The 14,881-nt window shown below is 54.2% G+C and overlaps 1 protein-coding gene across 1 annotated transcript in view; it reads right to left on the bottom strand.

Moving 5' to 3' along the window:
- Positions 1-3,080: 3,080 nt before the first annotated feature.
- ASTL (astacin like metalloendopeptidase) overlaps positions 3,081-14,881 on the bottom strand; it is a 13,703-nt gene continuing 1,902 nt past the window's right edge. Inside the window, exons 3-9 of the mRNA XM_004704471.2 lie at positions 14,190-14,251; positions 12,569-12,662; positions 11,775-11,892; positions 10,427-10,608; positions 7,901-7,982; positions 7,660-7,814; positions 3,081-4,331 (exon numbers count right to left, since the gene is read on the bottom strand). Coding sequence (XP_004704528.2) covers positions 3,892-4,331; positions 7,660-7,814; positions 7,901-7,982; positions 10,427-10,608; positions 11,775-11,892; positions 12,569-12,662; positions 14,190-14,251 — 1,133 coding nt within the window. The 3' untranslated portion in view covers positions 3,081-3,891. The remainder of the gene's footprint in view (positions 4,332-7,659; positions 7,815-7,900; positions 7,983-10,426; positions 10,609-11,774; positions 11,893-12,568; positions 12,663-14,189; positions 14,252-14,881) is intronic.

Here is a 14,881-nt window from a genome sequence, read left to right as displayed (position 1 = left end):
GTGCAGCTGCCTTAGCCAGTTCCCTGCTTCAGCTGGCAAGGCTCACTTCCTGCAAGACATCCCTGAGGAGAAGCCACATGGACCTACCCCCTGCCCTGGGTGCTGGAGCAGCTGAGTGGAGACCCCTGCCAGTGCTGAGATGCTTACACGCTCACTGATTTGGCTTTCCTCCTGCAGTCAGCATTCTAGCATGTGTTTTGTGAGATGGAGGACTTTGTGGATTGGTGTCAGACATATGGGTTAATGCTGGACTTGTGGGCTTGGGCAGCACTAGGTTGGGATGTTTTCTTATATAAAACTGTCTCTTATACATATGAGTGTTTGTGGATTTGTTTCTCTAATGTACCCAGACTAACTCAGGTGACTTAGTACAAAAGTGGTGTCATCTCTTCTAAAGAAAAGGGGACCTGGGCACTCCACCCGTGACTGTGGGAGATGTGCCGTCTCAGTAGAAAGCCCCGGGGCCACGTCCAGACCTGAGAGGGGAGATGGTGGTCAAGGCTCTGGAGCCCACAATGCCTGCCCCCCACCCTGTAAGGCCCCCAACACACACACACACACACACACACACACACACGCAAGTACCCTATCAGGCTCCCTACCTCAGCCGTCCCCAGAAACCCTGCATGGAGATCCTTACCCCCAGATCACCCACCTCCCCACCTTCCTAGACCCTTGAGCAAGGCAGTCGCCCTCTCGCCTTCACAACTTGCCTGACCAAACCCTGATCCTGGCCAAACCTAAGGTACCCTGGTGGCACAAGGGTTAAGCATTCAACTGACTGCTAACTAGATGGTTGGCAGTTTGAACCCACTCACCGCTGTGCAGGAGACAGGTGTGGCAGTCTGCTTCTGGGAAGATGACAGCCTTGTAAACCCCACGGGACACTTCCCGATCCTGTAAGGCCTACAACTCAGAATCAACCCTACGGCAACGGTCTGGTCCGTCCTAAACCGTCCATCCACTCACTGCCTGTGGCCAAGCTGGGCTTTCTGAGGGACACACTGCACCACCTGGCTTCATATGAAATTCATGACCCAGGTCTCTCAAAGGCCCTAGTTTGTTCCCTTTCCCTTCACTGCCTGGCCTCTCCACCTCCTGTTCATCCCCTTTGCCCCCCGCCCCACTTTCCCCACACACTGACCTGGCACACCTTTCTTCTGCCGGCCTCAGGACCTTGGCACCGACTGCTCTATCCCCAGATTTCAACAAGGCAGGCCCATCCTTCAGGACTCGGCCGAAACATGACCTCCTCCAGAAACCTTTTCTAATCAGCAACCAAAAGAAACATCCACCATCTCTTACCAATACTAGGTACTTTGTTATGTACTGTCCACCCTTACTTACCAGCTTCCTCTCAATCCCCGTAGCAGAGCCTGCCTGACCCAGAGCAGCAGTTGAGTGTATAAATGGCTGAGCAAGCCCTAGCAGCTGTGTGCTTGGATTACAAGGTCAACATGGCAGGGGGCATGGCTAGCACCCCAGAACCCTACCTCATCATACCCCATCTCTGCAGGCTGGCACTTTGAGGGCTGAACCGGGACTGGACCACCAGGCACTCTGCAGGGTGGGGCTTGTGGCATAGAGGTTGGGCCAGAACTGTCCCAAGGACCAGACTCTGCAGTGGGGGGGTGGCTTCTTGACAAGGACAGCCTTGTCTGTAACCACCCCCAAAGAGGGGCAGGGACCTAGTGTCCCCTCTCACCACCAAACAGCCAGCCTCCCCTCCCCAAGAACCCGGGTTCAGAGACCATTATGCTCATTCCAGGAAGCACCCAAGAGCCTGGAGGCCCCTCACAGGGTCCAAAGGATCCCAGGCACATGCTGGACTCAGCCTCCTCCAGAGGCAGTTATACTTATTTGTTATGAAATGCGTCACCTCTGTCCTATGGGTGTCCCGTGGCCACTGCCTGAGGACCTCCCAGGACGACTGTCACTTGCTAGGAGCATGGACAGAGCCCCCTGCAAACTCAGACGCCATGTCGAGGAGCAAGAGGAGGGCCAGTATGTCCCCCCCAGCAATCCTGCCCTGATAACATTGGAGCTAGGCCACGTTCGGTCCCAGAAAATTCTTGAGACTGAAGCCCAAAATTATGAGTGTGGTGAAGAAATCAGATGGTGCCCAGCTGTCAGAAGGAATGGAGTCCGGGGGTCTTGAAGGCTGGTCTTAAAACAAGCAACCATCTAAGTGAGGTGCCAGGCAAGTCCACGTGGAAGCACACCAGCCTGTGTGACCCATATTGTAAATAAAATCCAAATCCAAAGGAGGGAATGGTAGCAAGAGTTTACATGGTAAAGAGTTTGCAGAAGGCTGTGGATGAGAGTCCATTTGCAAGGTCCCTGCATGGATTACGCCTCTGGTGAATCCCCTGACCATGGTGGGGAGATGTAAATAGCCTTGCTAGCAGACAGCATGGTAATGCTGATGGTGGCAGCTACAATGTCATACTTATTTGATCTCCTTTGACTTATTTTAGTTTTCGGTTTATTTTCTGCCTTGTGACTGGGCTTTATCTGTTTTTATCTAGTCTTGGTTAGGGTTTGTTTGGGGGAGTGGGGGTTGCTTCCTATTTGTTTTGTATGATTTTGTCTATGAAATCCAGCCTAGGTAGATCTGGAGACAGTAATTAGATTGCTAATTGCCTAGGAGCATGGAAAGTGAAGAACCGGACAGGAAGTGTTCTGAAGGAAATTGTGGTGATAATCACAAGTCTTGATCTGATTGGGTTGAATGATTGAATTGTATGTAGGAAAGAATTAAAAGACTGAAGCCCGATACCATCAGAAGGCTAGAGTTCCCAGGGTCCGGAACGGATCCTCACCCATCCACCACCCCCACCAATGCAGCCCCAGCTGTGGCCAACCCAGAATGGTGGGGGAGGCCATGCTCCCCGACTTGAGGCAACTCAAAGCCTCAATCGGCATTGCTTCACCCTAATCGTGCCACGTGGGACAAGACCATCGATTCCGGTTTCTTCATCTGGAAGGTGGCTGTAGCCACGTTGGTGCCCTCTCACAGGGCAGTCAGAAAGGCAAGAGCCGTTTGGGTGTGTGAAGCAATGAAGGGCCCGACCCAGAACAAGGACACCATTTTTATTTCTGCCCCAAACATCTGATACCCTGCCCCCACTGGGACTGGGTACTAGCTGCTGCTCCCCTCCCACCCCAAAGAACATCCACTGGTTTCTGACTGGCCACAAGACACTGGGCAGGAGGAGGTGGGTCCTGCTGGAAACTTTCCACAACTGGAGTGACCTTCAGAGAAAGGACAGGAACTGTAGAAACTGATTGACTGGGGGGACATGTGCAGGGAGGTGAGAGGCTTCACCTTCCTCCTTCCCCTCTCCCCTGCTTTTAAGAGCCTTCTGCCTAGCCCTAGGGAATGAGATGGGATGAGAATGTAGATAGTGGCCATTGGGGTGGAGATGGGCTTCAGTCCTCTACATATGGGCAGTCCTGGCAGGATCCCTCTCCTGGCTCCTCATCCCCCCCCCCCAACCCCACCCCACATTTGGACTCCAGTCCTGGTCCTGTGGAAGGTGTGGATCAGCACCCTTAGTCCACATGACTTGGGAAAGACAAAGGCTCCCAGGGAGCTAAAGCACTGGTTCCTGCCTCATCCCCATCCTGCAGGACCTGCTGTCCCCGGTGCTGGAGAAATGTCACCCCCCATCCCAACATCCTCGAGGGCAGAGAGGGCAGGCAGAGCCACACATCTCGTGATGGGCCTGCCTTCCCCTAAAACAGACTGAGGGTGCTGGGGAAGGTTCTATGTCTGAGGTGGTGGGCAGACCGGGCTGGAAGACCAGGGGTGCTGCCAGATGGGCCAAGGGAGGGTGAGGGTTGGAGATGGGCATTACCACTTCTCTGGACAGAAGCTCCCCTGCCCACCTACGGACAAACGCCACAGGTTTGACCTCTGGGCATCCCCCTCAAGTGATTTCCAGGTGCCTGGCCTCCTGACAGAGCTGGACTCCCCAAAGCAGCCTGACTTTCTGCTTCGAGAGACGGGGCAGAGGAAACAATGGGCACTTGGGCTAACCAAGACCTCTCTGGAACAATGCCAGGAGCGTCTGCTCCAGGCCTTGAGAGGGAGCTGGAAGCCAGGGACTGAGAGAGCCTCTCAGGGTCCCCTACGCCGAATTTCTCCCCAGTAGAGGGCGCCTGCCCAGGTGAGTTCTCTCCGGATCCTGGCGCAACCCGCTGGCCTCCAGCCTTAGCTCCACTGGGCTGGGGGCTCCTGGATTCCACCAGCAACGCCTCCAGGAGCCTCTGCAAGGACGACCTGGGGGCAGGCGTGGGGCTCCCACCGCTGCCATGTGCCTGAGAACCTGGAACAGGAGAGATCGGTGGTCATGCCCAAGCATCACAGAAGGAAGATGTATGGACCCAGTTTCAAAGAGCAGGGCCCTCACTCCAGCCTTCTTCAGAGACAACGCTCAGGCCACCATCGACGATAGGCCCAGCTGCTCAACCCCAGCTGAGTCCCTGACCAAGACCTTCAAGACCCCCATATTCTCACTCTCCCACCAGAAACAAATAGGAATGGGAGGGTTCCTGCCCCCACCTGACACACACACACAGCAAGAGAGAGAGAGAGAGAGAGAGAGAGACACCGAGACCTCGTCCAAAGCCAGTCCTACAAGTCTTGCTCCTCACTTCTGCCCAAGCATCAAAGCCTTCCCTCTGACCAGCTCCACGGTGTCTCCCCCTTCAACCAATAACTTCTCCCCATGTCCGCCACTGGCCTCAATCTGTTTCTAGCAACCCACCCTGACAGGAGCCGCCTCTACTTCCAGCTCACTCAGTCTCCTAATTCTTCAAAGCTCCTCAAACCGCTGTTTCACAAACCCTGACCTCTGAGCACTCGGGCCTGATCACTTCTGGACTGCCCCATCCCTCAAGACTCTGCTGCCCTCATCGCTGAAATTGCCCTTCTGGAGACAGCTGCAACCCCCTTTTCTCCTCTGCCCACACAACCCGAGTCCTGATGGCCAATTAGCTAGCCCACACCAAGCTTCTACCTGAGCAGCCGGGGGCGAGGGGCAGCACTGCCCCCAGGTTTCCGTGCCTGTTCTCTGGTCAGCTTTCACACTCGGCTCTTGCCACTTCTCAGCTGGGCAACCTTACGTCACCCTCTAAGACAGTGGTTCTCAACCTGTGGGTCGCAACCGACCCTTTTGGGAGTGGAACAACCCTTTCACAAGGGTCGCCCAATTCATAACAGTAGCAAAATTACAGCTATGAAATTTGATCTAAGAGATCAAATCCCTCAAAGTCTCCTCATAAGAGATCCATAAAGCAAACTTGGGGGTCCATCTCTCTTCTTCCCCATCAGGTCCAGAGCTTCTCAGCTCCTACCTGAAGACAGCCTCTCTCCAAACATTCCGGATGCTCTAGATCAGTGGTTCTCAACCTTCCTCATGCCTCAACCCTTTAATACAGAGCCTCATTCCGTGGTGACCCCCCAACCATAAAATTATTTTCATTGCTACTTCATCACTGTCATTTTGCTACTGTTAGGAATCAGGCAACCCCTGTGAAAGGGTCGTTTGATCCCAAAGGGGTCGCGACCCACAGGTTGAGAACTGCTGCCCAACTATCTCCATTCCCTGGCACCAGTGGGCCATCACTCCTCTCCGCGTGCTCCTACGTCTACCCTTCTCAAGACCCTCGGCTCACAGCCTCTCCCAGTTCCAGCCAGGTCCCAATTGCCTCGACCTCACGATACTCAACCCTCAAGACAATTAACCACAAAGTTCATTGCCATGTCATCTGTTCTTGTTCATTTCAAAGACTGCTTATTTACATAAGTATGTATGTGGGAGACTCGTCCACATGTTAGGCAAATGGCATTGGAATACTTCGCTATCCGCAAGCGAAAAGCTTCAGCTACATCCCCTTTCCTTACATCCTACACAAAAAGTAACCCCAAATGAGCCAGGCCTTCACGTAAGGAACTGAAACTCACACTCAAAGAAGGAGAGAGCGTTAAGAGTGAGCCTTCGTGACCTTGACTTAGAGTCTCCTCCAATGAGACCCCAAAGGCACCAAGTGGGGAAAAGATACCCGAGCTCAACGGACACCAGTCAGGAAAGGGAAAAGAAATATTCACAAAATGGAATATTTGCAAATCCCATTGGATACGAACCTGGTATCCGGAATACATAAGTCTTTCTTATTGCTAAGCCCACTTAAAAATGGGCAAAGACTTTGAACGGGCAACAGCCAATGAGCACGTGGGAAAGTGCCCCATGCCAGTAGCCATCAGGGAAAGCAGAGTGACCGCCAGATGCCGTTCGCCCACTGGGGTGACTAACCCAGAGGGCAAATGGCAGCCAGTGTTCACAAGGATGAGGAGGGCTCCAGAGCTCCCAGGTGGCCGGCGAGAATGTGAAAGGGCACACCCACTTTAGAAAGCAGTGTGACAGCCTCCTGATAACTTCAACCCAGTTACTCTGACCCAAGAATTCTACTTCTGAGTCTATACCCCAGAGAACCTAACGCCATGTCCCCACACAAAGACACAGGTGTCCATTAGCCAAAGGTAGAAATATTCAAAAGGCTGTCGAAGGCTGTCAAATATAATTTGGTGTATCCAAGCCACCCAAAGGCAGGGTTCATGCTACAGGACCAAGCCTCAGAAACCGCACACTAAGCAAAAGCATCCAGTCACAAAAAGGCACACACTTGATTTCATTTGCACGGAATTTCAGATGGACAAATCCAAGGGACAAAAGGTGGTGGTTGTGGCAGGGGGTGGGGCTGGGTAAGGGGGGGGGCAGTTAGTAGGCATGGGGTTTCTTCTGAGATGGGAAAGTCATAGAATCAACTGGGATGACTGCAGAGTTTTGTTTGCGCATTAGAAGCCACCGAGCCATATGTATTTAAATGGACAGGTTGTATGGCACAAGTTATGTGCAAAGTCCCCATGACTGTGCTGCGGTGGCGTCAGTGCTGGTCCATGGCGACCCCATGTGGACAGGTAAAACTGCCCACGAGGGTTGTCAGGGCGCCATCTTCTAGAAGCAGATGGCATGCACTGTCTTAGGGCACCTCCTCCGGGTGGATTTGAACCAGCAGGCAGTCAAGAACTTAGCCATTTGCTCCAACCAGGCCTCAGAGGTGATAACTACCTGAGGAGAACGAGCAACCTCAGCGCTTGGGAATGCACGCTGGCAGTTCAAAACCACCAGCAGCTCTGAGGGAGAAAGACTGGGCTTTCTACTCCTATGAACAGTTAGTCTCGGGAACCCACAGGGGGTCAAACTATGACTTTTGGCTGCTATACAACAAACATGGCCCATACGCTCTCATCTGCCACCACCCACGACCCCGGAGGTGATTCTCACACAGAATGTTCCGTTCACCCCATTTCCTTGCTTCTTACGTCTGAACGTATCCCTCAATCCGCACCTTGCGTCCGTCTTATCGGTTTTGAGCTTTGTCAGGATGGCATCTTACCAAAGGCTGTGTTCTGTGGCTTGGGCTCTCTGCTACGGAGCGCCGTCGCTGTGTGCAGCTGCGGCTCACTTTTCCACTGCTGCCACGATGCTCCATTGCGTAAGGGTACTGTACTTTCCTCATGTATTCTTCCGCCCCCCGGTTCCTTAAATCCTGTCCTTGTTCCTCAAACCACCCTGGCCCCATGTCACTCACCTCTGCCAGGGGAGCTGTAGCCACTGGGTCTGCAGTCGTAAAACCTAAGGACCCGTTTGATATCCAAGGCGCTCAGGTTCCATCGCTGGCCAATGGGGATACTCGGGTCCCAGAGTGGGATAATGGTGGGGATTCCACGCCGGCTGAAGGCAAGCCTAGAACCCAGCAGGCAGAGAGCTGAGTCTGGATCCCAGCGGGGGCAAGGCCCGGGAGAAGAACTAAGGAAAGAAGAGGCCCTCACCTCCCATAGTGCATCACTGAGGAGTAGTCGTAGGGCACCAGCATGTTACTGCTCTGAGATTTGAGGAAGTTGATTTCATAGCCTGGCAGAAAAAGCAGAGATATGGAGGGGAGGTACAGAAGACAGCGGACGATCTATGGACCGGGGTGTGGGGGGAGTGGATCTGACTTTTCAGACTTCTGGGAAGCGATCACCATCGATCCTGAGCAGTTAGAAATGGTCACTCCGTGTTCTTCCACCTGCCCCAGCCCAACACAGATCCTGGTCAACTTTGCACCTGTATTACCTCTCACCCTCCCTGCCATGGGAGGGCATCAGACCTTTTCCTAAACCATGGGGAGGTACCTGGAATGTAGGACCGTGGGATGCTTAGTGATATCATAGTTCTATCCACCTCTCGACTCTTCCTTTCCTCAAATCCATCATTTGGGAGGCTAAGCTTTGCTTGACCTTCTATGAAGTCACCCAAGGCTGGGACAGCACGGATGCTCTCCTTACCCTGTGGGCAGCTTTAAGTCCCAACACCCTGCTGCCCTGGACCCGGAAGCTTCCATGCCCTCCACCTTTCCCAAGGCCACCAGCAGCCTCCTTTTCTCTAAACAGCTGTCCAGTGTCTATGTTCAAAGCTATTGAGTTGATTCGGACTCAGTGACCTTACAAGGCAGACAGAGCTCCTCAAGGACATTCCAAGGCTGTCGATCTTTTCTGAAGCTGACTGCCTCATCTTTATCCTAAGAAGGGGCTGGTGGATTCAACCACCATACTGCCTACCTAAGCATATGACTCTAGAGTCATTTATTCCTGTTAAGACGCTTATATGAAGCATGGTTTTGAATAGGCCATACAATCACATGGCTCAGAAATAAAATTATTAGAAGATATAATAAAAGTCTCTCATTCCATCTTTTCCTCCCCACCCCTACAATAATTAATCTCTGCTAGGGTAAGAAGTCGATGACAGTTTGTATATCCTTGTAGCTTTTTTCTACATAGATTGATATAAATACACCCTCATTCTCCTTCACTCTTAGGCTAGAAAGGACTTTTCAATTAAGGTAGCAGATATTTTGAACTTAAAAAATGTTTTTAAATATAATGCTGTTTGCTTTCTAACTCAATTTCTGCACCTTTATTCATTCCTGTTTGCCCTCCCCTCCCAGTTGGGCTTAAATGCTTCACTTCTTTGCTCTATTTCCCTAGTCCACACACACATTTACCAAGCACTGCTCGGTCTGAGCCACTTATTCTCCTACGCACGACCATCGTGATGACTTTTAACAAACTCCTTCCATTTCTATTTTTTCCTTAACTCGAGAGCTAAACAACTTATGATGTGTGCTTTCTAACATTGTCCCAAGTAGAAGTCGTTGTGAATTTTGACGATTTCCTTTGACTATATCATGACCAGAATATTTGTCTTACCGGGACACACGTGAGGTTTTTCATAGCTCTGATGTGTAAATTTTCACATGTAGTCCCATGAGCACTTGAAAGGGGGCTATCGTCTCTGTTCAGGGTTCAAAGTTACCCATCACCTCCCCCTACACTTCTCTAGCCTAACCTCTGGTCTCAACCCCCATCCCATCAACAGCAAGGGCTGCTCCCCATCTTCCCCCAAATACCATCTCCCAGTGCTCTGGGCCTGCCGGTTCGTGTCTGTCAGATGCTCCAGTTCAGGGCAGCAGAGGCATTTATACCAAGAGCCCTCTGGTTGCTAGCAGTCCTTTGAGCTCCTTCTCTGAGCAACACCCCCCCCCCCCACCGCCCACACCAGACCAAACCTCCTCTCCCCTCATGAAGCCCTTTGTGGTCTTTACCCCCCTCACCTTCAGCGGCCAGTTGACCCCCACAAGGATGGGGATCCCACCAACTCCTGGGACCAGGTCGGCATGCTCAGCATCATGCCCAGCACAGCTGCCAGTCACCAGCACTCTTCAAAATGCCCCCCACCCCAGCTGAGACCCTGCACGTGACTCCTGGTGCCTGCAGGCACTCCCAGCCCCTGCTGCAGCCCCCTTCACCTGGCACTTGCCACAAGCAGCCTAGAGCCTCCAGGACTGTCTCCTCTACCATCACCCTTCCCAGCTGGAGCAGAGCCTTTCCCCCCACTCCCCCACCCCACCCACACACACCCCCCTATGCCTGGCACATGAGAGAGCTAGTTAGATGTTCTTTGAGCACGGGCAAAAAAAAAAAAAGTCACCTACAGCTTCTATCAGAATCTAATGGTGAGAAAGGAACAGAGCAAATGTTTCTACCCTTGTTCTGGTTTGACTGAGGGGGGCGGGGGTGTCGGTCCAGGGGGTGGAGGGCTAGGCATGGTATCCACAGCAGCAGCTGGACCAGTCTCCTGGTCCCAATGAGCAGCAAGACCACCACTCTCCCCATGGGATTAGCCAGGGAGGTGTGGGGCGTGGGGGTGGACTTCTTCCAAGAGAGCAAGGCATCTCTGCAGGCCCTGGCTTGAGCCTGCTGCCCTCTCCCCACCCCGTCCCAGACTCCCAGGCCCCACTTAACCCGACCCACCTGGAAGGATCTCGTTCCAGTTGACACGGATGTAGCGGTCCCGGTCGGCCCGGGCGTGCTCGTGCCAGAAGCCCAGCACGTGCATAAGCTCATGCAGCGCAATGCCCGGGCCTTGCTGGAGACAGACAGGCTCCAGGGACACCACCTGCATGCCGCCACTGCGCCCCACGTTCGAGAAGCACCTGCAGGCCCAGGAGAGATGGTCAGTGCCATGGACCCAGGCTTGTGCCCCTGTCGGTCCGGGCCTGCACTCCCCTCACTGCCTGGCCTCCCCTGAGAGGGTATAAAGAACCGCGCCGCTGCGGCGGCGAAGGCAGGAATCAGTATTAACTCGCAGTGAAGTGGCCCGGGAGCCACTGCTTGCATTCATGTGATCTCAGACACATACACATACCCCCCCAGTGGCTTTCAGACAGGCATTTCTCTCCCATTTCCTCTCAGAGAAGAGGCTCAGAAGTCAGGGGACTTGCCCCAAGTCAGCGGCTCACGTATGCGGATATCCTGGAGCCAGGATTCAAGGCCAGGCCTGCTCCCCAAAGCCTGCAATCACTGTGCACCAGAGCCTTCCTCTAAGGACTTCAGAAAAGAGGCGCCAGCCCGGGGGTAACTCCCACCTCCCATCCTGAGAGTTACAGGCTCACCGCCCACGAGGCTAATCCACAGGAGTGTCCACACTGTGGACAATCGTCTAGACTAGAGGTCCTCAACCTGTGGGTCCAGACCCCTTTGGGGGTCGAATGACCTTTTCACAGGGGTCACCTAAGACCACCGGAAAACACATAAGTACGTCACGATATATAATTACATATTTTTGTGATTAATCATTATGCTTTAATTATGTTTAATTATGTTCAATTTGTAACAATGAAAATATATCCTGCCTCTCAGTTTACATGACGATTCCTAACAGTAGCAAAATGACAGTGATGAAGTAGCAACGAACATAATTTTATAGTTGGGGGTCACCACCACCTGAGGAACTGTATCAAAGGGTGGCGGCCTGAGAAGGTTGAGAACCACTGCTCTAGACCTTTGGAGGCCATGACCCACTGCCATCAGGTTGATGTCAGAGCCTGTCAATCATACGACAGAAGAGAGCCACTCGGGTTCCCAAGACCACACGTCTACAGAACGGGAGGCTGCGTCTTGTCCCTGTGCAGTGGCTGGTACGTTGGCGCTGCCAACGTTGAGGTCCGGTTGAGCAGGTCAGGGCTTACCCCCGCCCCGCACGGACAAGGCTCCTCCTTGCAGGTGAGGGTTCCGGGCTGGATGCGGAAGCAAGCCAAAGCAGCCACTGTCCCCGTGCGTGCGAATTGCACACTCCCTTCTGCGGACTCGGGGCACTTACCCAGACATGGGGACGATGGAAATGAAGTCTCTCTGGCCCTTGTACGAGACAAACCTGATGCAGGTCAGGTGCTCAAACTCGGCAAATGCCTTCAGGATGACTTGCCGGCTGGGTTCATCTGGGGGAGAGACATCCTGAATGAGCACCCTCCCTGGGTCCCTGGAGGTCTGCGCCTGAGGCTTCAGACTCTCTCCAGGGGGAGCGTCAGGACAGGGCGGCGAGAGCATGTCAGAGAGAGGCCAGACTCGGGGCGAACCGTGCCTAAGTCACGTGAGTCACTTGGTTTCTTAATGGGCCAAGGGTTCCCCAGCTCTTTCTAGATTTTAACCCTCCAAGCCCAGGAGCCTGGGCAGTAAGAGGACATGGACTGGAAGGCCTTCTGGAGCTGGGATCTGGGTGGTGATGGGGGACGGGCGGGGGTGGGGATGGGTGGGAGGTGGTAAAGTAAGAACCAAGATCGAACCCACTGGTCTCCAGTCTGTTCTGATTCGTAGCAACCCCTCAGGGCAGAGTGGAACTGCCCCTTCACATTTCTGAGGCTGTACATCTTTACAGAGCAGACAGCCTCGCCGTCCTCCCTCCATGGGTTTGAAACATAGACCTTCGGTTAGCATTCCAAGTTTTAACCCCCTGCACCATCAGGGCTCCATGGTGACAGGAGAGGAAGAGAGGAGAAATAGACAGAAGCCAGAGCCTCGTTAGAGTAGGAGCACCATAATGTTCACCAACCAGGGAGTGTCTGCTGGCTCCGGGGAGGGAGGAAAGCACCCCCCCACTCCCACCACGCCACTCACTGTAGTCTCTGGAGAGCAGGAAGGGGATCTCCACAAGTCCATTGCTGCTCTTGGGCCACTTGTTACTGGTAGCGGAGAACAGCTGGAAGGGGCTCTGAGGAGAGAAGGTAGTGCAGGGGGTCTCTGAGGATACCAAGACCACCCATGCTTTTTGCCCACCCCCCAGGGCTGCACTGTTCCGGCAACAAGAGCCCCATAGACGTGAGAGGCAGTGTGGTGGGGCCTATGAAGACGGGGAGCCCAAAAGAAACTCCATGGGCACATCACCATGGGCCTGTCACGTGAATGACGTGCAAAACATAGTCCTTTGCTCTCGTTAGACTCTCTCGAGCAGGAAAATGAAAGCGAAGAGGGTAGCTAGGGGTCTCAGCCCCCAAGGTGCCCTAGCTCATACGGACTCCAGGCTCCAGAGAGCAACCCAACCCCTCAGCAGGGTCTCAGCCCAGAGGATGGCCACCTGCCCACCGTGCTCTAAGGTGAAGTAGAGAAGGCAGTGGCAGGTCTTATCCAAGCTGAAGCGAATGTCTCCTTTCTCCCATCAACCTGAACCTGGGGAAGCAGGCCCTGACCCTCCAGCCACCAGCACGTTTCTCTCCCTTCCTCCCTGGTGGTCACCCAGCTCCCCCCGTCCACCAGGGACCTCACCCTGAGCCCATCTGCCTCCTCCATGGACCCTCTGGCTTCCTTCAACAGCTCCCCGGAGGTGACCGCCATACCACCGGAACACACTGGCTTCCCACCCAGTCACTGTCCCACTCAGGAGTCTGCCACCCCTCCACCCCCGCCCCAGCCTCCAAACTCACTACCATCGAGTTGATGCCAACTCATAGCGACCCTGGAGGGCAGGTCAGAACCGTCCCTGTGGGTTTCCGAGACTAACTTTATGGGAGTAGAAAGCCCCATCTTTCTCCCTTGGAGCCACTAGCAGCTTCAAACTGTTGACCTTGCAGATCACAGTCCAACTCGTAACCACTGCGCCACCAGGGATCCCCCAGCCACCCAAGAAATGGTCCCACTATCCTGAGCAGAGTCCCTCGATGCCGAGCGGGCTCCCACCCAGTGACCCTGTGTCCGCACGGAACGACACAACCGCCCCATCCGCCCAACGTTCTTACGTGTTGTGTGAGCCCACGGCTGCAGCCACTGTGCCAATCTGAACAAAGGTCCCCCCATTTCCTGCTCCCTTTCTGACTCTGCATTTGTCCTTTTGCCATCTTCAAGTCATGGCCGCCCCTAGGCCCATCCCTTCACACTCCCCCACCACGCCCTCATCCCAACCCCCCACGCTTGGCCAAGCTGTGCTGACTCTTTCCTTCAGCATAACCCTTTGAGAGACCCTGCCCCGGTCGGGGCACTGTCCTGGGTCTCCAGGGTTCAAGCCACCTCCTTCAAAGCCTCCCTCGGGCCCGCTGTGGCTGCTACATTGGACATGACCCTCCCTTGCCAATTAGGCTGACTAGTTCACAGGTATCACTCAGACAGATTTTTAAAGAGGGCAGGGGCTGTTTACCAAGCTATGAGCACCGAAGATCAGCTCGCCCTCCCATAAAACCCTCATGATGTGGGGGACCGAGGCCCCATCCTGAGGCGACTGACACCGAGCGTGCACGCCCACACTCACCGGCCGGATGATGTCCCCCTCGAGGAGAAAGCTGTTCTCAGGGGCTTCCTCTGGGAAGAGCTCTGGGAAGGAGGAAGGGAGGGTGTGCTAGCGGTTTCCCTTCTGGACACAGACCCAGGGGAGGCTTAACCGCCAGGTCAAACAGCCCTACAGTGGCCTGGCCCCCTCCTCCTCCAGCTCTGGAGCGAGAACCTCCCTAGGAACTGAGGCTGTGTGGCCTTGGGCCTGGCACACAACCCCTCTGAGCCCCAGTCTAAACGGGTGCTGCTGCTTGGCCTGACCAGCTCCTTTCCCTGCTCACGTACAGCCACAGCAGCCATGGCTCCCACAACTGAATCCTCCATCCTCCCACCTGCCCTCCCTCCCATCTCCATCCTGCTCCGAGCCCCTCCGAGCATGCCGTGGGCTTCCTCTCATGTCCCTCCTCTCATTACTATCCAACTGTGTCACCTGTGCTCTCTCTCCTCCACACAGCTCCCATCTCCCCACCCGAGTTCCTGCCCCGTGGCTGCAGGCTGCCTTCTCCACGACCCGTTACCCAGTTCACGCTGAGGCCAGGATCTTGGGGACTGTGGGTGGCACATAGTAGGTGCCTATGTTGGCTCCCCTTGAAGCAGAGCCTAAGACAGGAAGTCTCCTGCAAGTGACTATTGGGGAGCCGTGATCTCAAGAAAAATTGGAAAGGAGGGAAG

This window comes from Echinops telfairi, unplaced genomic scaffold (assembly GCF_000313985.2).
Source record: "Echinops telfairi isolate 266 unplaced genomic scaffold, ASM31398v2 ScPeMD7_7467;HRSCAF=8505_1, whole genome shotgun sequence".
NCBI lineage: Eukaryota > Metazoa > Chordata > Mammalia > Afrosoricida > Tenrecidae > Echinops > Echinops telfairi.
The sequence above is the reverse complement of the archived record's forward strand: the minus strand, read 5'-3'. Positions and strand labels throughout refer to the sequence as shown.